This window comes from Rissa tridactyla, chromosome 8 (genome assembly GCF_028500815.1).
Source record: "Rissa tridactyla isolate bRisTri1 chromosome 8, bRisTri1.patW.cur.20221130, whole genome shotgun sequence".
NCBI classification, from domain to species: Eukaryota; Metazoa; Chordata; class Aves; order Charadriiformes; family Laridae; genus Rissa; species Rissa tridactyla.
In genome coordinates this window covers 31,924,472-31,951,504 of record NC_071473.1, presented here as the reverse complement: position 1 = coordinate 31,951,504, position 27,033 = coordinate 31,924,472, and the positions used below count along the sequence as shown (strand labels likewise).

Genomic DNA, 27,033 nt, shown 5'->3' with positions numbered 1-27,033 from the left:
AACAGGAGTCACTAGGCTGCCTGAAGAAGCAAGAAACCTTTTCCTCCTTTACTTGTTTTGCAAGATGAAAAATAAAAGAGAGCTTCGGGAAAGCACACAGTCACTAAACACATGGGAATTTTTAGACCATAGAGCCCCAACTACAGGAATTCCCCAAAGTGTAATTGGCAAGAGGCATGAGAGGGAGCTCAGGACAGCATCCCGTTGCAAAGGGCATTTTTTTGAGTGTCCCTTTGTTCCCCGCTAGCAAGACTTAACAATTCTACTCTGCAGTATCTTCTCAAAAAGAACAGCAATTGGAGCACAATATTAAGTATGCAAAGTGCACAGAGAATAGGTAGGGAGTTACTGTGCTTAGTTACCTTTTCAAATTACTAGCCTTATCTGTCTTACATCCCGAAGTTGCATCCCTAAAATGTCTTTCACAAAGGATCTCAGTGTCTTGCAAACAAATGCAAAACTAGGAAGACAAAGGGAACACGGAAAACAGTCCTGAGAAACACAAGAATAGGAGGAAGACAGCAGCAAGGAAACGAAAAGAGGACCACAGGAAAAGGAACAGGAAAGGGACAGACACACAGTGAAACAAAAGTTTAAAAAGCAAATCAAAATAGACCAACAGAGAAAAAGATGCAACAGGAAAGACCACTGAAGTAAAAAGGGACTTAAGTGTCTAATGATTAAATTGTGGGAAAACGTGAAATAAAAGCCAAACACAAGAAAATTATATGTTAAAATTTTGGTATTAAAACACTTCAGATAAAACTATTTATGAAACTGCCATTTAAAGTGAGACAGTAGTCACTGTGCTATAAGTTGTATTTACAATTGTGACATGGAAAACTGCTTCTGTAAGAGGCAGAACTGTAAAGGACATTAGTTTTCTACTCAGATGTATTGTCATTGGTCCTAATATAGGGTTTCTAATCAGTCACATTTCAACTTAGCAGTTGTATGAAACTGTTTCATAGACACAGAAACCTCAAAACCTACTCCTACCTAATGTATTTAAATTTATGGGGGGGGGGGAACCCTGAAGACTGCAGCCTAGCTGATACAGTTAAAGAGCAAAACCAATGGAAAATCCCAAACAAATTAACACTAATGTTTTCATGATCAGAGTTAAAAAAAGCAAAAATTATATCCACACTCAAATCATGAAAAACCTTACAGCTACAGTACAAAATACGGATCTTCACATCAGTGCTGAAGAGAACACCCAACACATTTGTTTCATATTGTTAGCTTGGTACACCAAGATGCTGCTTCCATAGTATCTTAGTATCTTTTATTCATGACTCTGCTTGGTTTTTACAAGTCTCTAATGTTAATGTAATAACATGAGAAGACATCTTACTTTGCCTGTACCTGTGCAAGGGAAATTAATTTTGGGGTGTAAGGAGCCCTGTGAAGGTGTGGCAAAAGACTTTCATATAGGCTAAAGGCACAGAATTCACCTGAAGCATCCACACTTCAATTCCATTACAGAAACACAATTCATCTCGCTATTTCTACCCCACCCCTAAAAATAAGCACCACTGAATTAATTGTCTGAACTGGATCTCTTTTGTGAATAAATTGTGGCCCTAGTGCCCTGGACACAGGCCCTACAAGGCCAGACCTGGATCTCAACTATGTAATTCCTTTACAAAGATCTACAGTGTGGATTTTTTTAAGATAATTTTTTAAGTTAGCATGTACTGGCTTGTTCTCTTCTAAGCACTTTTAAAAAAAGTCTCAAAATCTGTCACCACTGAATCCTGCATGAAAATTCAACACAATGGGGGGGTGGGAGGGGGGGAATCTTCACAGGGTTAGAGGTGAACCTAACCCAAATAACGCCTATGCTCTTCTATTTCTTACCAGCAGACCACATCGATCACGTACTAGGTCTAGGATTTCCAACAGGAAGGAGCAATATTAACATTCATTATTGTTAACATATATGATTCATTAAATACTTAAAATGTTTTCTTGAATTGCATATGAGTAGTCTTTTCCAAGCTTTTGTGATCATGGAATAAATTGTTAGCAAGACCTTAAGGATATAAGTACAGCTCTCTACAAATTGCCAAATATGAATACAGTTGTCCTCTAGTTACCTATTTTAAAAATCCAGTGTTCTATTTTTGCTGATGTGTCACTTCAGGTTTGCAGTTTATTAGACCATGCTTTCTGTGGCAAGGACAGGGGTTTCTGATATATTCAGAGAACACTTCTCAAGGATTCCAAGTCAAGTAAGTAGAACAGCTAAGTCCAGAAACTCAAACCACAAACCAGTGGGTATATCCATGAATGAAAGACAAACTCCAACAATAAATTTGCAAGATTTGAAATGAAAACTCAGTGGTCAGAGAGTGTACTGACTACATTTTTGCACCTTGTGATATTCTCTGGAGCTTCAACATACTGACCTGGCAGCAAATCTTTCGTGCACAGAGTGTCATACAGTTCATATCTCAAATGTTGAGGAAGGAAGTCCCACACTTAGCTTCTCAAACTTATCATACACCTGCATGGAGCTCCATCTTACTTATCAGGCTGAGAAAGTTAGATGCCTCTGCAATCTGTATTACCGCATATATTGCATTTGAGCATTTCCCAGTAACAATAATAGAGTTATCTATTAAAAGCAAATTCAGAGTTTGCTTTATTGGTCCCAGATTCTCAGGCAATTTTAAGTAGAATAATGGGTACCGGATACATCATCTTTTTCTGCTCAGTAGTAAAATAAAAAATGACCCAGGCTAGGGTGATGTAGGCTCGCCTTCATTCACCAAGCAAGCACCAAGTGTTCCACCTGCGTTTCTGTCCTCAGTGAAGCCAAAGCTCAGACCAAATGCTTAGCAGTTCTAACAGCCAAATAATCAAACCTCTGCAGAAAACAAAACAGCTCAACCCTCTTAACTATTTAACAGGGGGGTTTTGTCCCACTCTGTAGGAGGGGCTTTCCACCCCATTGCCTTGTATCAAAGAAAATGAAGAGGAGGATGGCCCTAAAATCTGGATTGCTCTCCATCATGACAGTGAGGACAAAAAAAGTCATACAAGTTTACAGTACAAATATTTTAACTATATAAACTATAGTAAATAAACAGAAAAAGCAGCAGCTACCCTCACATGCCATTCCACTGTTAATGGAAAAATCATTAGTTCTCTGAAGGGTTTTTTTAATACATGTATTCAGGTGATTTCACCTCTGAAATGTCTTAAACTATAAGCTTTCAGCACATACGTAAAGATTAAAGCAAAGGAAATTCTGATTAAAAATAGGCAATAATGATTGCACTGCATTATAAATAAATCATTACTACTGTTTAAGTAATCTAATTACATTACTTACATCTAATTACTTCACTTACATAAAAATTTATTTATAACCCAAACATAAACCTGCAGAAAAAAACCACTCCTCTTCCCAACACATCAAAAACATGGGAAGGGCAGAGGGGGGGGGAACAGGGCCTCCATCTTTTTCAGTCATTAGGTCACTGCACTGACATGGCGAGAGGTGGGACACCCTCAGGACACTGACCACCACGGCCAGCATTGCTCTGCCGGCTTTCCCAGCTGCTTCCCAGAGGCACAGCTGGGCTAGGGAGAGCCCGGACGGGGTGACTGCTGGCAACAGCCCCCGGATAGCTGGCATCCACTGGGAGAGAGGGAGGAGGGAGGCCTCCGTCATGGCTGCTCACCTCCACCTGCCGCTGGAGGCCTTCAGCCACATGCCACCCTTCCCACAGCCACCCACCCTGCCAGACCTTTCCGACTACTTCCTGGCGAGCCCGTCAGGACCCATACAACACAGACAGGCTGAACATTTGCCAGAATAAAGTTACAAGACCGTACTGGATGTAAAATCCTCCAGTTCCCCAGCAGGCCTCATACTTCTGAAGTTTATGAAACAGCTTCTAAGCAGCTGATGAGACAGGCCATCCCAAACATCCACAAACCATAATCTTCCAAAATACCTGGCTCAGTGAGGGGAACCACAGGGCCATTCGTTCCCCCTCATCACAAGAGGCCTCAGCCTGGGCATTCAGGGAAGGTCAGGAGACCTTGCTGCCAGGGTCACCTGCACCTTGGGAAGCCTAAGGCAATACAACTCCACAAACACTTCATGTTTCCAGATAACACAGACCAGGTAAAGCAGTATTAAAAGCAGACAGCTACTATACTACAATTCGTTTTGTCAATGAGATTTAAATACATAACTCTGCACAGACCACATTTTTAACCAGCACACGCCTCACCTCCGAGAACACGTTCTCAAACAGATGGTGTCACACCAGGACCTGCAAGATCAGCACTAAGTATAGAAACATGGATACTTCAAGTAAAATACATATCTTTATTTTAACCTACAGTGAGGAAAAATGTTTAATACAATTTATTCCATAAATAATAACAATGTTCTAAAACTCTGATGCTTTATCTTATACCCTACTGCAAGTCTTTCAGAGGAAGGAAGTATTTGGATGATTTCTAAGACCAATTTTCATTTGGCTCAGTCATTTGTAGTACTGCATTACCTCAAATGAGAGTTAAAACACTTCAGTGTTAATGACAGCTTTTTGGAAATACTACTACATAGACTACACACAATTTGAAGTTGTGTTTTGAAAAAAAAAAAAACTCTAGCAGAACATACCTTCTAGGTAAGTTTGATGAAGTATCTTGCTTGCTTTGAATATGCTGCCTCCCACTTCCATTAGATACCCCTCTGTTTCTGTACTGGAAAGGACAGCAAATAATTTTCTCTTTCCTCAGGCCTCTCATATCCTCCCCCTATGTTGCCTCTTTTCAAAGCTGAAAACCCCTCCTTTTTCTATTGAGCTGTTCCTTGTTGTTTCATACCTTTAAAAACCTCCACTGCCCTTCTCTGCACCTTTCTCATTTTATTACATCCTTTCTAAAACAGGAGACCACAGCTACATAATACAGGAGCACTGTGGCTTATTTAGTAGACTGCAATAGCATAATGAGCCATAATGCATAATAGCATAATGAGTGTTTTGGGCATAAAACAAGCCCCTGCAAATGCACTTTGCAAAAACCCTTGGGTGCTACATCCTCCACAGACGTTTACCAGAATGGATTACTGTTCTGAAGAATCTGGTCCAGATGATGATGAGATACTGAAGTAGATGAAACAGTGGTTTGATCCACAACTGCAATTCCTGTGATAAACAGGACACAAAAACATAAATAGTTCTCAACTTCCTAAAATTCTCTGAGGGGAAAGTGAACTCACTTTTACAACTCTGAAAACGTAGAGACTAATGTGTTTGTACCCACAACTGTTTTCCACACAGAGTCACTCTGAAACCCAGCCAGTGTTAGGCAAACTGCACTGCATTTCTTCAGTGACATGTAACCTTCCTAATTAAGGAATTCAAAGTGAAATATTGACATAATGCAAGGATCGGCAAGTTTTAGAACAAATTCTACCATCGGCAACATTAATTTACAACATCATCTTAAAATCAGGTGACTCCTCATAAAGCTGCAGTAGGTTTCCTTCCTTAAGAAGGCTGACAAACAATGAAAGATAAACCTGACATAAAACATTTGGGCTGTACATCATCATAGGTCCTTGCTGTCTAAAAGGCTTCATTCACTCACCCCAGCTGTCTGCCAAAATGAAACACGTCATTAAAGGCAGCCCAAATTTGTGTGGGAGATGTGTCAAAATCACATAAACACCTACTTCCACTAGTATGAATTAACAGCTGCGATCATCTCAGCAGAGGCAAATGAGTGAACGCTCATGGAAATTCAACTGTCACCTCTATATGTGTCCCATTTGATGTCAGGGCTGAATCACATTGATGACTTGCCACATAGTAACATTTGAAGTACACTGACGAACAATCCAAAACTTTATTTCAAAGGTTGTCAATTTGGCATCTCACAAAATAAAACATAACCATGAGCGTGGTCTCATGAGAAGGAAGGATATTTATGAAAAGAAGAAAAAAAAAATTTAACATTAAAATCCTAGAGCGCAATTCAGTATTTATTAGATAGCCTAAACAATCAAACAGCGAATAAACTGAATACTATGAAAGCTCTACAGCAGAGTGTAATTTAGAATTATCTGGACTCTCAGTCTGCTGAGCAATTTGCTACAGTACAATCAAGGTTTTAAATGGAGTACGTGGGCGCCAGTGAGAAGTCTGCATTACTGAACGATACTACATGCTGAGTCTTAAGGTACTGGTATCATGTTTTTCTACAATTCAATTAAGAAAATTATTAAGTTATCGTAATACAGATGGCTGTTTCAAACAGCTCATTATCACCAATATGAAGGCAGGTTCAGTAAAGAACCCAACATAATTGTTAAAAGATCTGGTCCTCAGTCTTCAGCAGGTAAAGTCCGTGGGAGATGATACAAGACCACACATCAAAGCTGCCTTTTCAACAAGAGAGCAGCATGGAGCCCAAGATGCAGAGCAAGCTTAACGCCTCCACACAGCCTCCAGTGAGCCACCTCAGATACCACAATAATTAAATCCTTCAGCAGTGCGCAAAAGGCAACCAGCATAATGGCAGAAAGCTTTATTGTTATTGTATATTGGCAGTTCCTGCAATATAGATTACAAAATCAAGGGGTGCTGATAAAGCCCAGGAGAGGGGCGAGGGGACAGAACAAGATGTCACACACAAGAGAGTTCCACTTAAATAACCATCTGGGGGACTCTACCACCAACGCCTTGTCATGCACAATTAACTTGCCACCAGATATTTTCACTCCGTTGCTACACAATCACCTCGGGAAAAGAGCTATAGAATATTCTACCAAAATAATAATTCCAATTATAAAAGTACAATGTGCTTTGAGTTCTGACACATTATTCCAAGTGTCCGCAGATGACAAGCTCTGTTAAGGGTCATTTTAAAGTAGTTTAAAGAACTCATCCCAGTCTTTAAGCTACTGAATTCCAGCTGACCAACTTCAGAAAAACACTGCACGTATATTGGTGACCTCCTGAAAAGCAGATTTCCCAAACCATTGTTAAAAACACTTCTAAAAGGTATTCCCCATTGCAGAATAAGGGCTGCAAAAATGGTTCCCATTAGTTTCATGCTCATATTTTCATCTCTCTTAAATTCACAAATAATATACACATCAGCACCAGAAATGTTCTACCACAAAGGGGCCCTGAGAACCACTAACCTAGGAGGTGCTCACGCAGTGCTCTGCTGGTCTTCTGAACTTAATGAAGAGAGCTGTATCTTACCTAATCTATTCATAAAACTAATTCTCATACACATAGAAAAAAATAATTAAATATTTACTGTTTTAGGAACAGTGTATGCTAGCAGAACACAATTTAACTTGGTTTTATAAATACATCCCTATCATCTTAAATTTAATATCAACACCAAAGTTAAGTTTAAAAAGGCACACGGAAATCATAGCAAGATATGGCTGCTTGCACAAATCTACATAAAAATCAACAGTCACTCTTGTCATGGCAAAAAAATTTCTGCATGAGCAGTAAGCTATTACTGGTTTTGGCACTGATGCATACATAAAGGAAAACATAGCAACAAAACGTAGGGACAGTGAAAGCATCTGCCTGCCTGCAAGCTGTAGGCAAATATTTTTTTAAACCTATTATACGAAAGAACACATACAAAAGCAATACAAACAGCTGCTATAACATACTTGCAGACCTCTGAACAGGCATCAGCTTACTAAATTGCCTAACAGAACATCACTTCAAAACAAATGATTCCTTAAGTGTTTTTTTTAAACAACATATTGAATGCAAACATTGGAGCTAAGCTGTAAGAATGTGTAGGAAGCCTACTTTTACATTTGATTTTGTTCACTATTGTTTTGTTCTACAGACTATTCAGCTAAATATAATGAAATCTAAATAAAATATAGCATAATCCTGGACCAGTTACTGATTTCTAAAAGGCATAATAGCTTGGTGAGACAACAAAGCAGGTGGAGATTAGAAAGAACAACAAAATCAATATATATGCAATTTGTAACTGGGAATTTATAACAATGACAGATCATCCTCTGCCTCTCTATGGAGATGGTTCTCAGCACAGGAGAAGTAATAAGAGTGATTTTCAAACAAGTGGACACAATAATACCACAAGGCTGATTATTGCCTTTTAAGACAGATAAGCAGAATAGCAGCACGGAGTCCCTGTAGCAAGAGACAAATGTGTTCGATTTGTTGAAAGAAGATAATATAGCGTGAACAACTAGAGAGAAAATTTATTCAGCGACATCCTTTTGAATGGATCAGAATAAGTGAGGTTATGTGAAACAAGGGCAGGACAGTAAATAGGCAAAAGAATTAAAACAGAACCTTGCAACTAGTTTTGTGGCTATATTATTCAGGAAATATTTGTATTAAGATCCTGTTTGCTTTTTTCACATTCTCCATTTGTGACGATAATACGCTACGTCTCAATGTGTGTTTTAAAAAACACATAGAAGTCGGTATACAGCAGGGATCTGAAGTATAGAGCCAATTTATTTAACTTTTGCACTGCTCATTCATTTCTAAATGAAACCACGAGTGCAGCTATGTGGGTATTTTCTATACCAAGGACTGGAAACTCACAAGTTTGTGACTCATTATTCCCTGGCTGAGAACGGCCGTGCCATACACCACTGACAGAACTGACTGATCCTCTGAACATGACTCACGGGTCTACCAAAACCTGTGTCAAGCTCCGCTACCAGCCAGAGGCCACCCCATCGGAAGGCAAGCATCTCCCTAGGTATTCTTGGCAAACTCTCCCACAGCCACTCTGCTCGAGCCTTCCCACCTGCTTCAGAAGTCTCCTCAGGGCAGAAAGGGGCAGCAGTCTAACTAGTGGAGACACAAGTTATCCAAACATCTGCTGAAGCCTGTTAAATGCCAGCAATAAGCCATGCAAACCAAAGTTCACAGAAGTCTGTTCTCTGTAATTCACAGAGAAAATTACTCTAAGGATGGCAGGGGGGCTAATAAACTGTCTGCCTTCTGTGTTGTTTTTTTACTATGTCCACCCTATCCGCTTATGACAGCAACACCACAGTTAAGAGATGCAACTTCTCCACACAGAATTTATAAAGTAAGAAACAAGTAAAAACATCAGTTGGGTATCAGGGTAATATTTATCAGTCTATGTAAGCAATAAATGATAAATGTAACAATAGATGATTTTACTTCATTTTTGTAAGTCACTAGATCTACCCAGCAGGTAATAGTTTCAACCTCAACAGATTTTAAACTTTTAAAACCTTTGAGACATGCTCAAAGCACATTTTTGAGGGAGATCAATTAGCATGATTGCTGCTGAAAAGTACACCAAAAATAAAAGATTTGAGGTCAATCCTGTAATGTCATCAGAGAGCTAGAGTAGAGAGTAAGCCTTAGATCCTCTGGTTCAAATGAAATTCCCTTTTTAACACCAGTATGCCTTGCCACTGGAGCGTATTTCTGATTTTTTTTTTTTTTGACAGCTGCAGAGAACTAGTAAAAAATAAGTTGTCCTACCTCCACTTCTGTCAAAGCAAGTCAAGTTACTGCCCAGTCTGTCTGCTAAATGTGGTAATTTCTTGAATGCCATAGAGGACATTGAAGAACACGCATATGAAATCCAAGGACCTCCTAACACAACAACATGGAAATCACTTCTCCTTTTTGTCAGCTGCTGCTGCTTTGATAACTTTTAAGTTTCTTAATTAAAAAAAATCATATCCGTTTCAAAGACAGCTGTTAAAAAAAAAAAGGAAACATCTGCCATTCATTTATTTGTTCCTTCTAATTCTTGGAAGACTTCTACCTCCAAAGAAGGTTTTACTCATCCTACGGCAACCAACAATGTGTTATCATTAATAGCAAGCGAGTAGACAGAACTGAAATAGTTTTTCTAATGTTGACAGAAAAACCTACAAAATATTTGGTCATGCGTCCTTCCACTGAATCTCTAGTCACTCAAGACCTCTAGCTTACTTCCCTCTTGGGACATTAACAAACTTTCAATCAATAATATTTCAAAGAAAAAGAAAAATCTCAGGCACAGACTAGAGTACAGCATTATTTCCCAAAATGCAGAAATACCTTCACAATGTCATAGCCCACACCTAACATGTTTGTTTACAAGAAGAGAGAATCATACTGAAAAACAGAAAACTCCACAAAAGCAAGCATCAGGAATTCAGTGAAACAGGCCAGAGGTATAGCTGATATAGGAGGGGCAGCATCCCCATAGGGAAGGAAAACAGCACAGACACTCCTGTCCTGCAGAGAGAGACTTACAAGAGTAAGCACATTGATAAGTGACTACAGAGACATGATAACGGCTGGAAAAGAATATGACTAAATTAGAGTACAACAAATTTTTAAAGGAATTTCCCTAGTTAAAAACCACTCTCACAACTAGAAAAAGTGAATAAAGTTGAAGGAAACATAAGAGAGTGGGACAGACTTTACAATGGAAAACTTTAACGATGGAAAGCATTGATGCAACTAGAAAACTAAGCAAAAGGCACCTCCTTCCCAGCAGCATATTTCAGTTCTGAAGGGGCACGTGAGGAAAATGATTCTGAAGTTATGAAGGATCCAACGCTGAAGAAAAATAAATAAATAAATAAAAATCACTGACTTGGATTAAGTCCTCATTAGTACCTCATCATGAAACAAATAGTTCAAAGCTGCTCTTGTACTTCAAATGATATGAAACCATAAAATCAGCCAGCATAGTAGGATGAATGTCACAATAATTATTCTTCAAATACATGTTCTCCATTAAACCAGAACTGCATGACAAAATTTTAATTTAGTCCTGTGAGAACCTTGAAAAAAATAATTCTCAAACGGTAATATTGAACTACTTCACCCTCGCAAGGGGAGAAATGATGTGAACAAATCAAGACAAGGTGCTTGTTTACAGGACAGTTACTGACCATTTATGCCTTGACCCTACTGAGCTTTTAATTACAGCACATCCACAGACTTCAGTGGAGTAACCAGCTGGGCATCGCTGCCTCCTCTGCCTGCGATGCCTATGAATTATCCCAGACCTATAAAGACTGCATCCATCCACAGAAAGAAAGCAAGTAAACCTAGAGAAACCCAAAGAAACAAATTGTAATCTGAGTAAAATAAAAGAAGTTTCTAAGTAATCTTTGATAAAGTTATTCTTAAATTTCTATCTAACCTGATTTATAGCTGCCATTAGCTCTCAAGGTGATTCCTCAGGGACACCATGGTGTTGCAAATGCTTTTATCTCACAATACAGATGCTTAGTTATAGTGGCTGTTTCACCTTAAGTATAAATAGTCCTCTCACCTCCAGCCTGGGAAGCAGAAATAAAATTATGTCTATCAGCCCCTGAAGAGTGAGTGGAGCTCACTGGAAAAAAAAGAGAGAAAGAAACCATAAAGACTGATGCCCAACAGGAGGGAGCCACAGGATGAGCACGCTGGCTAGCAGGGCTGGCTGTTTCTGCCTTGGAAGCAACAAAGATACTATCTGCAAAGTGGTTAGAAATAACTACCATTCCCATCTCCACCTGCTCCCTCAGGACACAACCCCTGAAAAAGATTCCTCAAGCGCTGCCATGGTGGCACAAGCCTCCAGAGGTTGGTGGGAAGGGCAGGAATCAAGTGATGCTGCCTTCAAGAAGAACACGTTTCCAGCATCAGTGGCTGATTCACCCCGCACACTCCCAGCACTAGCTTTCATCCTCATCGCTCCCCGCTAGAATGGTCTGCCCTATCACCAAAACAATTTTGGGGACACGCTCACGTATATTGGAAACCTCTGACTGCAACAGAAAGGAAGCAGAAACTTTTAAAATAACGGGTAAAAGCAAAGCAATCACCATTTATGAAAAGTAGTCACTGAAAAGCAGCTTAAAACAGCCCAACATGCAATTGCTGTTCAAACACTGTCTGGTCTCTTGAAACCCTTGTGTTCACTGGTCCTAAAAGCGTAACTTCCACTCGAGCCTTCCTGCCTAGCACTCTCACCTACACGGGAAGCAGCTTCCGGAGGAGATGCACTCTCATCCATGTAGGAAACAGATTTCAGAGGATCTGCAGATCCTCTGCAGAGGCCAACAGGAACAGTGAAGACAACAGGGCAGGGAAAACAGCTGAAAGGAAGAAAGAGCATCAGGAAAGAAGTGAAAGAGGAAACAGATGCACTGGAGGGAAAAGAAAATACTAGGGGGAGGGGGAAAGCAAATGGAGAAGGTGAAAGTAATATAGTCCAGATTGAGAGGAGACAGCACGAGCACCGAACAAGCTGCAGAACTGAGTGAGTCAAAATGAGGAAGAAGCGGAGACAAGAAGGAAAGAAAGAAAAAATAAATTAAAAACCAAAACAATCCAAACCTGTCAGAGCAATACCTCTTACTAATCACAGTGTAGTCTGGGTTTCTGGGCACCTGAGTCAAGGCAGAAAAATCTGAGAAACAGGGAAAATTATAAAGAGGTTGTCACTAGCAGAGCTGACAGGAAAATGAAATATCCTACAGAAATCCTAACATTTCAAAATATGATCTTTCAAATCAAGATGAAAGGCATTTTAGGTTCGTTAAACTTTAACACAACTTTACTGAAACACTGGATTTCGAGGTCAAACTCTAATATTAGATATTCAGCACAAAACAGGAAAAGCTAAATACTTCTGCATTTCTTTTCCAAATTGTTTAAAGAACGTCTCACAAGACCGGCATTCCTGCAAAACCTTTTGAGGACTAGTTTTCCTGTAGAACTCCTCCACCACAAATTTTATAATTTGACGAAACATTAGATGAAATCACTGTTCCTCACAGGAATGAAAGAGATACATCACTCAGGAATCATCTTTCCAAACATAAGTGGTTTTTCAAAATGTATTTGTGGTCCTGCATGTTGAGCCATGAATTTTGAAAACCGTTTTGAAGACTTAGAGAGTTGTTCTGTGCACCTGCCCTCCCACAGGTCATGGAAGTGGTAATGAATTCTGAGCCAGAAAGACCAAGTCCTTAATTAATATGACAACCACCATCAGTAGACCTATGCAGAGCAACCCCTCCTAAACACCAGTTCTGCCCCAAAGGAGAACATCTCAGCCTTTGTTCACTGCTAATCAGAGGCTACATGGATTCATGGCCACTGTTACACTGCTGATGGTAAACGGATCTACTCCTCAGGCCTATCCCTAGTAAGGTGTGCTAAGACACAATGATACAAAATATGCTCCCTCTCGTTTCAGGAGGTTTTTTGATTAGCAGTTGTTTTCTTATGTTTATCCCTTTGGCCATGACAAACAATTTATAATTTCTTTTAAAAAAAAAAAATGACACTCCAGGAATACTATGTCATTTTAACTGGGAATCCCACACACAAGTGCAAGACTTTTTTTTTATTCCATAATAGGTATTTTTAACACTAGAGAATAATTCACATTACATTTATTATTGCAAGGGCTTTCTGCTCTTGAAATAACGTGATGTGCTACGGGGCTTACAAGCTACAAAAACCTAAATTTTCAGAAAAGAGAATGCAGATAGTTTAAATTAAGCAGATTCCCCAGAGGTCTGTGAATCTGAGCAATTATAGCTGGGAAGACACACAAATTTGAAACATGCTCCAGTCTGCTGCTCAGGAGGTTCTCATGAAAAGCAGTTCCCCTGTTCCCAGCATGGCTCAGCCCTTCCTGCATCGGAACCCTCTCCCATCACCATGTCTGTATTCGCATGCAAATCGCACGGGTCCCGGTCAGCAAAGGCTTTCATCTCAGCTAATCAATTTACCAGGGTCTTCCACAGGAAGGGAAATCTATAGGACTCTAGATACAGCTATAGAGGCATTCCAATAGGATTACTGGAGTCATTTCCATAACACTTCATGAAACCTGCAACAGCACAGAGACGGTAGCTACAAGCGTTTTCTAAGACACAGTCCTTCTAACCAACAGTATCGCTTAAAGACATCACCGAAAACGACAAATGTTAAACCTCAGCTTTTACAAAGATTGCCATCTGTTCAGCATACTTTAGAGTGAAATCAGTGGTCTCAGCGCGATCCGCAGAGAAGATGCATCACTATATTCAGTGCTGCCAGCCACAACTGCAAACTGAATGAACACAGACCCTGAATAACTTTCTCATGACTACTTGTAGCGATTCACATCGAGGCACAGCAGTGGGAAAATTCACGCTGCCCTCTTTGTGATGGATAAAAAGAAGATCAGGACATAACAGGGACAGACAGAATACAAAACAAAATGGCTCGGGTGAACCCCATTTAGGACTCACATAAAACCTCAATGCGCTTACACACCTGTTAAAGACCACTTAAAGTTTTAACATATTCTCCAATTTTAAAAATGCTCTAGGAATTCCCCAGACCCAAACATCCCCAAGAGGACACACTCACATCCCACACCAACCCTCTGGGTAAGGTCCAAAAACTTTTACTTTGTATCAAGCATCCCAAAACCTAAGCAAGATCCACAAAAAAAATAAGAGAAAAAGAAGGTGGGAAATCAAAGCTCAGCAGGAATTTTCAACAATGTTTAAAAATAAGCAATTGCCAATTCAGAGAAGAATGTGATACAACCTGAAATCCTGTGTCACTTTGTGCACACATGTGGAGGGTAAACCACTAAGAGAAAGTGAAACTTAAACGTTTCTTCATAAAATTTGGTGCAATTTAGCAAAACTGGTATTGCTCTGAAATGCAAAACTTGAGCCGCAGTGTAGCATCAAGAGGTTTTCAAAATATCTGCCTAAATATAAGTTAGGTTTTTAAAGCTTGGCAGAAATCCCTTTTCAACCAATCAGACATCAACTGACCACGAGCCCAAAAGCAGCAGCCTGCAAGGGCACTTCGAGGAGCCTCAGTCTTCCTATTTTGAGAGGAGCTACAGGCAATAGCAATAGTTTGAACAGTCTCTCTGGTGTTTCTTACTTTTTACTTATTCTCCAGGAAAAAGAAATCCAAAGCTCAATCTAAATCATACTGCCATAAGTAGAATTAATGAGTGTTTACCCTGAGTTGCAGTTCACATGCAGAACTCTACCATCACCGTACCTCCATCCAGAGACACCTAAAATCCGACAGGCCCATTAGTGCAGTGAAGGTGTGGTCCTCCATCTACCTTTAACCATCTCTGCACTGGAATCAGGTATATTTACTCACGGATCCTTAAGAACTCAGAGGGGAAAACAGCATGGCCCTCATGGCTTTTTATCAGTTGATGCAAGGCATCACTGTTACGTGGAGTAGCAGTTGGTGGGAATTTGAAGTCAGTCACCGGAGCGTGTAAATATAATCTAAATCATGACAGCCAACATGCAACCAAAACAAAAGGAACTACACAGGCTATGATGATGCCATCAATATTACACTATTAGAGTGTGTGCGGACAAAATAATGCTTTTTTTTTTTTTTTAGCATCAAATTTCATGCACAACAGTGAAGTGAGGCTGCTTTGACAGTCAAAATTTTCAAGGGCCAACCTCTAATCATTCTGCTTTAGTTGACTATATAAGGCTTCTTTCCATGTAGAAAGGATGTGAATGTAGGAACAAGCAATGGCACAAAGTATCCTAAGTATAGACTATACTGTACATACGCTTATATAACTGAGAAACAAATAGGTAAATTTGATGGTATCAAGGATTAAAGGGCATATCTAAGGATTTTGGAAATACAAATCTTCTTGTCCTGATAAGCTTTACCAGTTAAAAATAGGCTTTAAAAAATGCTTTATGTTTTGGGCTTTTTTCAGAAAACATTTGATTATAGAAACAACATCAAATATACATTTTGTTTGCTTCTCCAAGGCAATCATACCATATTCTCTATATCATTTAAAATAACTTTCAAGTGAATTTTAGAGGGATAAAACTAGTGAAAAATAGGTCACGACACATTAACTGAATACCTACTAACCAATTATAAAATAAAAGTCTGATTGAAAGTAAAGACAATTTACAGGCCCAAAATATTTTGGATTGTAGTACAAGACAGATGAACTTAATTTTCCCCAATTACATTAGTTCTTATCTGTAGGTCTGCAAGTGTTTTAAATAGTACGAGTGGCTTTTATACAAATTGCTACGATACCACTATATTACACAATTTGTGACTAAGGTGTCATGTTCTGAATATACCACGAACCAAATATCCTGTTAACAGTCCTTCAGTGTTTCAGGTTACCAAGGCATTCACTACTGACATTTAATACAGGAGGAAAGAAAGGGTCATTGACTGATATTTTTCTAAAAGATATGTTCTCACTTGACAGTGTGTTGAGCTGGAGCCAATAGCGTTCCCTGAGCTTTGAGAGAACACCTTTCTCCTAAACATAAAAATTCAAAACCTTACTACAAAGATGTCAGTTCAGATTGCATTTTACATATCGCAAGTCTTCGCAAACAGCTGGTATTTCACAAGCCTGAAGTCTTAAACTTGGCTTGTCAAAGCAAAATAGGAGCAAAGAAAGGTTCGTTTCAGATGATGATGAATAAACTGTAAAGCGCAGGAAAAAAAATCAATAGCTGATTTGACAAAGTACACATCAATTCGTACTTCTCTGTGAAACAGAATTTAGGAAATACTGAAATAATAGGGTGTAAGGTAGTACAAAACATTATTATGGAGTATCTTGGAAGTACTGCAATGCTGCTTTGGATCTATAGAAAGGAGAATAAAAATCAAAGGGTTTCTATGGGGCTTTTTGTTCATTTCTGTTTTTAAAGAACTACACATACAATTTTAGTATTGGGGGAATGAGTTCAAAAACTGACGCCTCTATATCAAGCAAATTTTAAGGAAGATAAAACTGTCAGTGACCTAATAAAACAATCTTCCTCTTTCTAATAAATACACCTTCCTCTGTACTCAGAGATACCCAGGCAACACAGGGCATAAGCCAGGACTTCCCTGCCTGCGACAGACAGGGACGCGCAGGCGTACAGAGGGGAGCACACTCCAGCAGGTTTCCTTTGCAGCCACAGGCACTTGTCCCATTCCCACCTGGGTCAGCTGCTGGTCAGGGAGCCAACATCACTTCAGCAGAAAACGGTCCCTTTCCCTGCCTGCCTGTATTTTATCAATATCAAACTGCGTTCTGAGTGTCCTTCCTACCCATGCCTCTCACCTGCCTGCTAGCTGCTGCTCCCAGTTAACCCTCCTCCCCAACGCCCACACCAGTCATCCAGGCTCAGCTATGCCAGGGCCGGAGCTGCCAGGTCCCCACTGGCATGGCCACGACGGACAGACCACCACGCTCCCTGCGGGGTCCTCCCCCTCACCCTTTCCCAGCAGCAGCTGCCTTACCTTGCAGCCGTTTTCCCCCCTTACCCTCTGTGTTTCCTTCTTTACACCTACAATTTAATCAACCCTTTTGCCATTCAAAGGAGAGGGGGAAAAGGATGCAGGCGAGAAATCCAAGATCCTCTGTCTCACCAGTGGACAAATTGTACCAAGGTATTGTACTAACCCACTCTGGTGCGCAGTGCTGCAGCCTGGGAAGTAACCTCCTGGACCTTAGAGTCCTAAGGCAGCAGGCTGTAACAGAGACCAGCACGCCACCATAATGCCATTATCACTAAAGAATAACACAGCATATCCAAGACTGGGTTTCTGTATTTATCTTGGGATAAATTTTAAACAATTTTTCCTGCCCTCTCTCAAAATCCTTACATCTCTTTCTTGCCGACACTACCTTCAGCTTCCCAACTTTTTCTGACCATTCTTTCTGGTTCATATTTGTTTCTTTGGATTGTTTCCTCCTACTTCTTATATATCCTTCTCTCTTTCCTCTTGAGCCCTTTTGATTTATTAGTTTCTTTTCAGAAGCAGTCCTTCAGCTTGCCACTATCACAGGTCTCCCACCTTTGTGCGACAAGGTTCAGAAAATAACTTGGCTTCTCGCACACAGCACAGCAGCGTGCCATACGCAGACATTAATTTAAATTATCCACTGCTGGCACACACTATAACCTGTGAGAAACCAGTATGACTATTCTTCCTGTTAATGCATTAGACAGCTTCCAGCACACTAAAATGTTGTGCAGGAGAGGACATTTGAAACAATTCTTGGCAAGATGCATATGCTGCATTTAATAACTGCATGATAAATACAGCTTGTAAAATAAATCTTTACAATATGGTACCACTGCAGTTTTCCCTTCCCCCCAACAAAAAAGAATAAATGTGAATCAATTAAAAAAAAAGTTACATCAGTTTTCAAATATTATTTTCCTCCATCTTCTTAAGGTAAGAAGAATTACCTCAAAAAACTGGGTCACTGCTTTTTTTGTCAGTTGCTTTTCTTAGCACAAAGCATAGAGGTCATATTAAGGCTCTGCTTTGAACAAATATTTATTCAAAATATTTTACCAAGTCCAATATGTGTAAGATATGCATATGTATACATAACATACATATGGATGAATCTGTCTTTTAGGGGTAATACATCTTACGGATATAACTTATGGCCAACACAGCTTTCATTCAGATGAATCATGGAAATAAAGTAAAATGCGGTAAAGACATTTAGTGGATCAAAGTACCAACAAGTAAGCAAAGAAACTGAAAAAATCTGAAAAGTTAAAAAAATATTTTAAAACAATTACATTGAATATGCAGAGACAGTTTTACATAATTCAAAAAGATGAGGGTTTTTTGAACACATCTCTTCTTTCTACACACTTACAAAAATTGAACCAGTTCCCAAACTCTTGTTCAAGCCCAAAAAAATTTGCAGCTTCAGAAAAACTGCATTAATCTAAATGTATCTTTGTGGTACTTTCTTAATTCAATAACCTAGCACCTAACGTAACAAGCAAACAAAGAGTAAGAGTTATTTTGCACAGCAGTTCTCTCAAAGATCTCTCTGCCCAAGGAAAATAGATTACTGATACCCTGTGACTCCTGGGAAGGGCCACAAGTATGACTCCGAATCCCTTTTATTTTCTCATTTAGCTCATCTGGTCCCTCCTAAGATCCCAGACCTAAATTGCATACATCCTTATGCACAGAGGTCAGCACATCCACTCACATCCCACTCTTTCTCTTTTAGATAACATGCAGAGTCAAGAGACAATTCCCATTTCCTCCTTTGCAGAGCCTCGTGGCACACGAAGTTTGATCCCCTGACATTTGGCATGCACTCCTAGGATAAAATTTGGAAGGAAAAAGACAATATATCAAGCAGCATGGCTGCAGGGAGGCACACATGGGGGAAAGCACAGAGAAGCGTACCCACCTGTGGGAAGCTTGCTGAGGTGGGATGCACGCTCACCGAGTTAGGGGCAAGAGACCATGGTTATCATTTGTGGGGGATGGGAAAGGTCCAAACCAAGGGTAGGATCAGAGGAAACGGAGAGCTATGTCTCAGCACACCCACATCCTGAGGCTACCTGATACCACTGTGACCAAGAAAAATAAACTACTGCCCAAAAGCTCAGTTGCCACACCGAAATATAACGCGGATGACAAAGATAATGAACTTCCTTTGGACTACGTGGTCACACCAAAAAAAAGTAACTGCCTAAAATTAGAAAACATTTGAACTTTTAATACAAAGTGAGGGATATTTTGTTTATTTTTATTAGAATAATAGGAAATCGTTATTTTTAATATTTAATCTATGTCAACATCCCCTTTAGTAAACTCCCATGCCAGTATTGCATTAAGTGCAGTTTTCCTGTTTAGCAATCTCTCACAAGTTAACTAAATGCCTCACAAAACCATTTCAAAACTAGTTTGCAAAGTATTAAGGATAAAAGATAAGCATTAAACAGATGACATCTTCTGCAAATCCATCGTAATCCGTTGGTTTAGGTTTTATATTTCTGGTGATAAATTATTTAAGTTCTTGTATGATTATGATTAAACACTAGGATTAGTACTCTCTGTTATGGATCACTTCTATTTTTATTATTTTCACCAGCCTACGTTAGCCAAGAGGCAGCATCTGAGGAAAGCGAATTGTGACAATGATCGGCTCCCATGGAAGACGCAGATGCTGAGGTGCAGGGCCCCGTCCTCCATCTCACTGTCACCAGGCACCAATGCCACACTTCAGGGGAAACCCTGCAACGCAGCAGCACGCCAGCCACATCTCTGCAATTCATTCAGCCCACCCCCTCTTCCAGCTCCCCTCCCAGCAGCTGCGAGGGTTAGTGCTTTGTCACACGGCACTGCAATAAGACCACTTTCACAGCACCAACTCCCAAGTCTGAATGAGGCAGTCTCTCCCCGACAGTTAAAGGCCAAAAGACATTATTTGATCCATCTTCCAAATATCTTTTCCTGATGGCACGTGCACTGGTTGAAAATAACAACGCATGTTGCTAGCTTGTGGGAGTTCAAACAGTGAAGTGTTTTTGAGCCTTGACAGAGGAGCTCTTAACAGAGCCAACACTCTCTTCTGTTCAGTCACTGGGAAAAAAACCTGGACATGACCGTCCCTGAACTTGAGAGTTTCCAATCTCATATGCAGCCCATGTGCAATTTTTCACAGGGGACCCAGTGCTGAGACTCGCCAGCTTCTCAGACAGGAGCTAGGCAGTGTTCAGCTTGCAACTGGGAGGTGGACGATTCATTGGCAAAGCAACAACACTGCTCGTCACTTATACATGCGAGGTTTATACTTTCACATCCGAGGCTTACTTTCTGGAAAGCGTAACTGACTGAATCAGCTTCTGTTCTTCAAAGGACAACTTCCACTAACCAAATACAAATATTTCCATAAACATACAGAAACGCAGATGAAAACAGCCAGCATTCAAATAGCTTCTCAACCCAATGCTTTGCAATCTAAAACCACCGAGACATTTCTCTGACACAGGCATTGTTGTCTCCAAAAAGGTAGGGAGGCTGAATCCACAGATTTCAAATGTGTAAAACAGCCCACCCACGAGAACAGCTGTGACACAAGGTGCGTGGCTGGTGGTGGGACAAAGGCATGCGGTTCCCTGTGCTAGCCAGCCTATAAAAGAGAATATACCCACTGCCATTTGGTCAAACATGTGTTTGTGTCGCAATGTCGAGCATCGCCAGTCTCTGTTTCTATTCCTGCCCTGAGAGCTGGCAGCAGCTGGGTGCCTACAGAGCAAATCGGTGGTGCTCCTGTTTGGCTGAACAAGGCTCCACCAAAAAGCAGCATCTGAAGCTGCAGCATCAGTCACAACCCCTCTACACTTTTGATGTAGCTTTTAAGGGGTTATCAAGGTCTACAAAGCAAAGCCAATGAGCATCACTGACGTCTGATCTGACACATTCATTCTGAAAAAATAAATATGTAACAAAATGAAGGAGACTTGACTCTTATGTCAGAGGCCTGACATCTACTCCCAGGCCTGCCTGAGGCACCATCTCTCACTTTCCTGTTCTTTGGCACTGCTGCATTTGTAACTAGCCCCCAAGACATGAAAACTTGGTTCATAGAGAAAGGCCTGACAAATGTCAACAGCAGTGAGAGGCAAGGCTAAAATCACACAGTCTGCCTTCCACGAGGCCCATTCGTGAAGCCTTCACCCACCTTTCTCATTCTCTGTGTTGCTTAAAAACTGTGTGGTAAGAATCCCCTGAGCCATTCTAAGATTTTGCAGCAGAAAACAACATCAGATCAGGGAGTATGGGAGCTGCAGCTCGATTCTAGAAGATGACAGATAAGGGCGACACGAGGTTCAAACGGTTCATCTAAGCAGCACAGAGACAGCAGCACGTTCAGGCAGACTGTGCAGTCAGCGGCCAAGACGATTTCCATCCTAATGCCAACTCTGCTCTGGCACCTTATGCCTCCAATGCCTATAAATCACTACCCCACAAGGAATAGGAGAGTTAGCTAGTGTATCTACAAGACCCTGAGATCCTATGATGCAGCAAATGCGTTAGTTTACTGACAAGTATTATTCTCACAAAACTCACACTTTAGGGCTCAACTCCGCAGACTCCAAGTAGATGTCACCACATTAATAATCTTCAAGCCTCTGAGACTTCACCGTAAGTTATTGCTAAGTGCTCTTTACAGTCTTAGCAACAAACTACAAGCAACTTGCAGAATTTCAACCTACTACATTTTTAATAAAAGACCCTTTCCAGCGGAAAGTGTCTCCTTCAAGAGACTTTTCATTAAACCCCACAGAACCTCACTACAATGGTCAAATCTTGATCTCACAGAAAGCGAAGGTAACATTCCCAGTAAATTTAATGCTGCGGAGAGTTATCCATTATAGGTTTTGATCCAGCAACGGTTCCCCCTATTTCAAGGGTGAAATCAGCATAGGGCAGAAATGCACCACTGGAGAGAGTGGTCTGCAGCACCATGGAGTGCAGGGTCCTCAGGCGTACAGCAGACAGACAGGCAAGGAGGCAACTGTCCTAGCTGTGAAACAATTCCAGTGGCCACATTATACATATATAAAGCTCAAGCTCAAAATATGCATTATAAATAATCCAAGATCTACAATTATAATCCATAGTTCAAATGCACTTAGAGAAATAAATATTCATCTTGATTCCCAAACCTTCTCTAAGAAAGAAGACAGCTGAGCATTTTGATACTTATTTTTAGTAGATGGAAGGAGACCACCATAGTTTCAATTCATCAAAAATAAAATTAAGTAATATTGGTCCAGACAAGCAACATTAATCTCTAATTGAAGTTGATTCAATAAGTTAGCTATCCAGAAAATACTGTGTAATATCACGAGGACACCCTTCCAGTTCATTAAAAAAAAAGAGAATCTGTTTTCATACTTTCTATCCATTATAAGCAGGGCAAGAAACCATTTCCAACGGTTCATATGCAAAGTATTTATAGTTCTGCAAGCTAAACTGAAAAAGGGTCAGTTTGGAAGGAATCAATTTAACTATAATGAAAATAAAAACCAGGGCTACGGTACAGTTTAGCAAAGTCCTGAAACACTCACAGAGTTTGCACCGTTCAGAGAGAGAATTTATCTGGATTTCTGCCATTCGGAGGAGCCCACCCTCTGCATCTCTCCATCGCTCAAATAAAGTATTGGCTCTGCATACACCATTCAAGCAGGCACTTGAGCTCTGAAGTACCTGGGGACAGCCTTTATACCATTCACATCCAGTACAAGGTTCTGGGAGTTTTTATTCTGACTAACTGAAATATACCTGATACTTTTTTTTCCTTTTCACACCATGGGCCTACAGAAAATGTCCCCTTGGTAGTAAAACATAGCTGCTAAAAAAAAAAAAAAAAAGAATTCAAGAAAATAACTGGCTTTGTGAGTAAACATGGACAAAGAACGTTCCTCCCAAAAGTGTAATTTGCTACTACTGCTTTTTGCCAGTGTCCTAAAAGTGGACGGCAATTTTTATTCCTATAAATGTAAAACAGAATCGTAACACTGAACTGTTACAGTGTACCCATTTCTCAATGTTTTAAAACGCATGAAAGGCTCAGAAGTTCAGTTTCCTTTCAGACAACATCTGCTCGGCTGCCACCGTCTCTGCGGAGGCATAGGTGTACGCACAGCAGTGACAGGAAGTCATGTATATATAGAGCCTCTTCTCATTGAATTATTAATATAATCTTATCTCGATATCTGAAACCAGCTTTATGAGGCACAGTAACAAAACATCAGTCCCAACTAAAAAAACGCCCTGAAAAGGGGATGAATTTGGAATTACGTTTCATTATTACTTAACAAAAACATCCAGTTGAAAAGCTAAATATAAAAGGGTCTGAAGGGAGGAAAAAAAAAAAAAAAAGAGACTAAAACATAGGCAACCAGCTATCAAGAACACGATTTCTCATTGCTAATCACTCTTTAACGTTCAACTTCATTGGTGGCAGAAGTAGATGCGAAGGCCAGCTGACAAGTATCACCATCGCTTCTGTGGCGCTTCCCTACAGGCCCCACCGGTCCCCCCCAGCCCCCGCCGGGCCGGGCGGGCTCCGCTCCGCTCCCCCAGCCCCAACACCACCGTCCCCGGCTCCCGGTCCCTTCGCCCTCCCCCTCCATCTAGGTAAATCCAGAAAAACTAGAAGCAAGAGGTCCATTTGTATTGTAAACCGCTCGTATTAAATACTACCGTAGGTAAAACTGTTAAATCGCTGACTCTGGGAACTTCTCCTCAGCACAGCCGCCCCGACGTGACTGTGTGACCCGTGTGGCTCCCGCAGGACAGGGAGGGACGGGACTCGGGCAGGCTCCCGCCCGAACCGCCTCCCGCTGCAGGCAACGAGCCCTCACGGGGGTTTTGGGAGCCGCCAGCCCGCAGCTTCGGTCGCGCCCTCTCCCGCCGCCCGGGACCCGCCGGGCTCCCGCACGGCAGACAGCGGGAGCCCGGCGGGGGCTGACCCGGCTGGAGCCGCCGCTCACCGCCCGGCGGGAGCGGGCCCGCCGGCTCCGGGCTGGGAACAGAGCAGCAGCCGCGGCCGCATCCAACCCCCCGCGTCCCGCCGTTCCCCCTCCGCGCCCGCCAGCACCCGCGGAAGCCCCCGCGGAGTGGGCAAAGAGGAGCGCGGGTGGGGCGGCAGCCCCGCGGTCGCACCTGGGACATCTGCGGGCGCAGGTTGATCTCCTTGAGGTTGATGGAGTGGCTGCGCAGGTTGTTGAGGAGCTGGCAGAGCAGGACGCCGTCGCGCAGCGTCTGCGCCAGGTCGAAGACCTGGGCAGTGTCCCAGGTCACCCGGTGGTTGGGCGGCAGCACCTTGCAGCTGATCAGCCACTGCCCGCACTGCTTCCAGGGCTCCATCCCTGACACCGCGCCGCGATGCTGCGGCCGCGGCGGCCCCCGCTGCGCCCTCCCGCCGCCGCCGCCGCCGCGGCCGGTCCCGCCCGCCCCGCCCCCGGCTCCGCGACCGCCCCGCCCCGGGAGGCGGTGCCCGCCCGCCCCCCAGCTCCCTCCCTGCGTCCGAGGCGGGTACCTGTCCCCGGGCAGCCGGGGGCGGCCGCGCCGCCCTTCCCGGGCAGCGCTGGAGGCTGGCGATGCTCCTCGCCTTTGCTCTCGCAGCGCGCCTGAGGTGGCACAAACAGAGCACCTGCCGGGGCACAGGACGCGGCTGTCTATACACCGGCATAATGGCCTGCTCTGGTTTGTTTCCAGTCTTTTGTCCATTCTCTAAGAAAACAGATAAATGCTGAGAAGGGGTCCAAGCAGCAAGCTGGCAGGCACTATGGAAGATGCTCTCGCAGCTATGTCTCAAAATGATAGAGAACATGGCATGGCATAGTGCTGTTTTCCTCCCTGTTCTCCCCAAAAGTATTTTGCACTAACTGATTTGAATTTTATTTGCACTTTAAATAATGTTAAAAAAACCAAACCAAAACAAACATCTTCCAAGATGCACTCAGGCAGCTTCAAATAAAAAAATATACAAGCAATTTTAAGTTACTAAAGGTGACAAACTCCAAAAATAGACATTACAAATACCAGAGTTCACAATATCATCTGCCTCTCAAAAGCTATTATTTCCTTTGGATTTCTGAAGCAGTGCTGGAAACTTACTTGAAAGGATACAAAAGCTGTTTTTCTCCTCTATTAAAGTGTTCATTAAAAAGAAAATAAAAACTAGGAAACACTTTTAAAGTACTCCTAATGGATAATTTCTGTGGGGAGAAAAACACAGCCCAGGGTGAGAAAGCCTTCTAATAGCAGGAGCTAATGTGACTATTCAAGATGGCCCACTACTATCGCTGGTTTTCACATCTCCTCTGTTAAAAGCCTGACACTTAACTGCTTTTTGAGCTCAGAGTAATCCCACAAATGCTTTTAATAATTTCTGAAAGAATTAATACAGAAATTCTGGGAATTTATTTTAAAAATATGCAGGTGATCTGCATGTTTCAGTAAGCTTAAAATGATGCTTCACTTTTTTATTTTTTTAAACAGGTGATATCTCTGCTATTCCAGGCATTTTCCTGAGCAGACAGTGGTATTAACTTTGGATCCTGAGTGCCTGGCTGCAGAACATGCCACAGGACGACTCACCACTTCGCATTGCTGTCAGCCAAAAAGAGAAACATGGCCCTTGAAAAATAAGAAGGTTCCAGCTCCACCATCCGTAACACCTGTGCTGTCACCCAGCGGATGATGGCATGAAATAGGTGTGACTGGCTACGTAATCAGAGGCACAAATGTTGCTCAAGGACATCTGGGAACAGTGTCTCCTAAAGATGCCTGAAGACGCAAGCAGCCAGTTTGCTTTTCAGCCCTCTGCTTGTGTTAGCCGGGCTGGAAAAAGAAAAGGCTTCCAGGCTTGGAGGAAGCACAGAGGGAGCTCACAGAGCTGCTCTGCGCAGGCCTGGCCTGGCCGAGCAGAAACATATTTTAGCAGAACACAAACTCCAATTAGCAACAAGTGGTTTTGCGTGAATAAGAATCCTAATTTCAAAGGATTGGTGGCAGTGCAGCTGAGTTTAAACTCTCAAAATAACTCTTAGATGGGAGAGTGTGCCTTCAGGTTGAGCTGCCTCAGCAACACTTCGTTCCCTGCTCTCAGCAGGTCCCTCCTGCTCCCTGCCTACCGCAGCCCACGCCGCTCCCATTGCTCAGGAAAGATGGGAATTCTCCATTTAACCACCTCAGCCCAAACACTCGGCCACCAGTGACCGGTGCCTCTGCCTAATCAGGGCAACACTTTGATTGTTTTGTGCCTGAGCAGCTGAAGGAGAGTGAAGTTCGCAACATAAATGTGCTATCAAAGTATCGGACTGCCTAGAACCAGGCAGGATTAGAGTGAATTTAATTCCTAATTTAAATGAAATGGGACTGAAATGAAAAGCCTGCACTGTGATCATTTGGATATCATCATCCATCAAAACGAACATCAGAGCAGTTTGATCGAGAATGCAACAAAACACTGTCTCATAGTAACATATTTTTTTATCTGTGACAAGTTAAACGTGAAGTGATAAGTGAGTAAGAATTCAGTCATGCCCACAAGCTATCCACTCTCAGATTGACAACAACTGTAACACTGAAGCAAATGCAAAAAATAGATAGCAGAAACAGAAAAACATCTGCACTGTGTTATCCGCATCCCCACTTGGGCTGCCTCCAGCCAGGA

The 27,033-nt window shown here is 41.8% G+C and overlaps 1 protein-coding gene across 1 annotated transcript in view; it reads right to left on the bottom strand.

The window, feature by feature from the left end:
• Window positions 1-24,772, bottom strand: part of VAV3 (vav guanine nucleotide exchange factor 3) — a 170,930-nt gene extending 146,158 nt beyond the window's left edge. Inside the window, exon 1 of the mRNA XM_054211330.1 lies at window positions 24,516-24,772. Within this exon, the coding sequence (XP_054067305.1) occupies window positions 24,516-24,719 (204 nt within the window). The 5' untranslated portion in view covers window positions 24,720-24,772. The remainder of the gene's footprint in view (window positions 1-24,515) is intronic.
• Window positions 24,773-27,033: the final 2,261 nt, after the last annotated feature.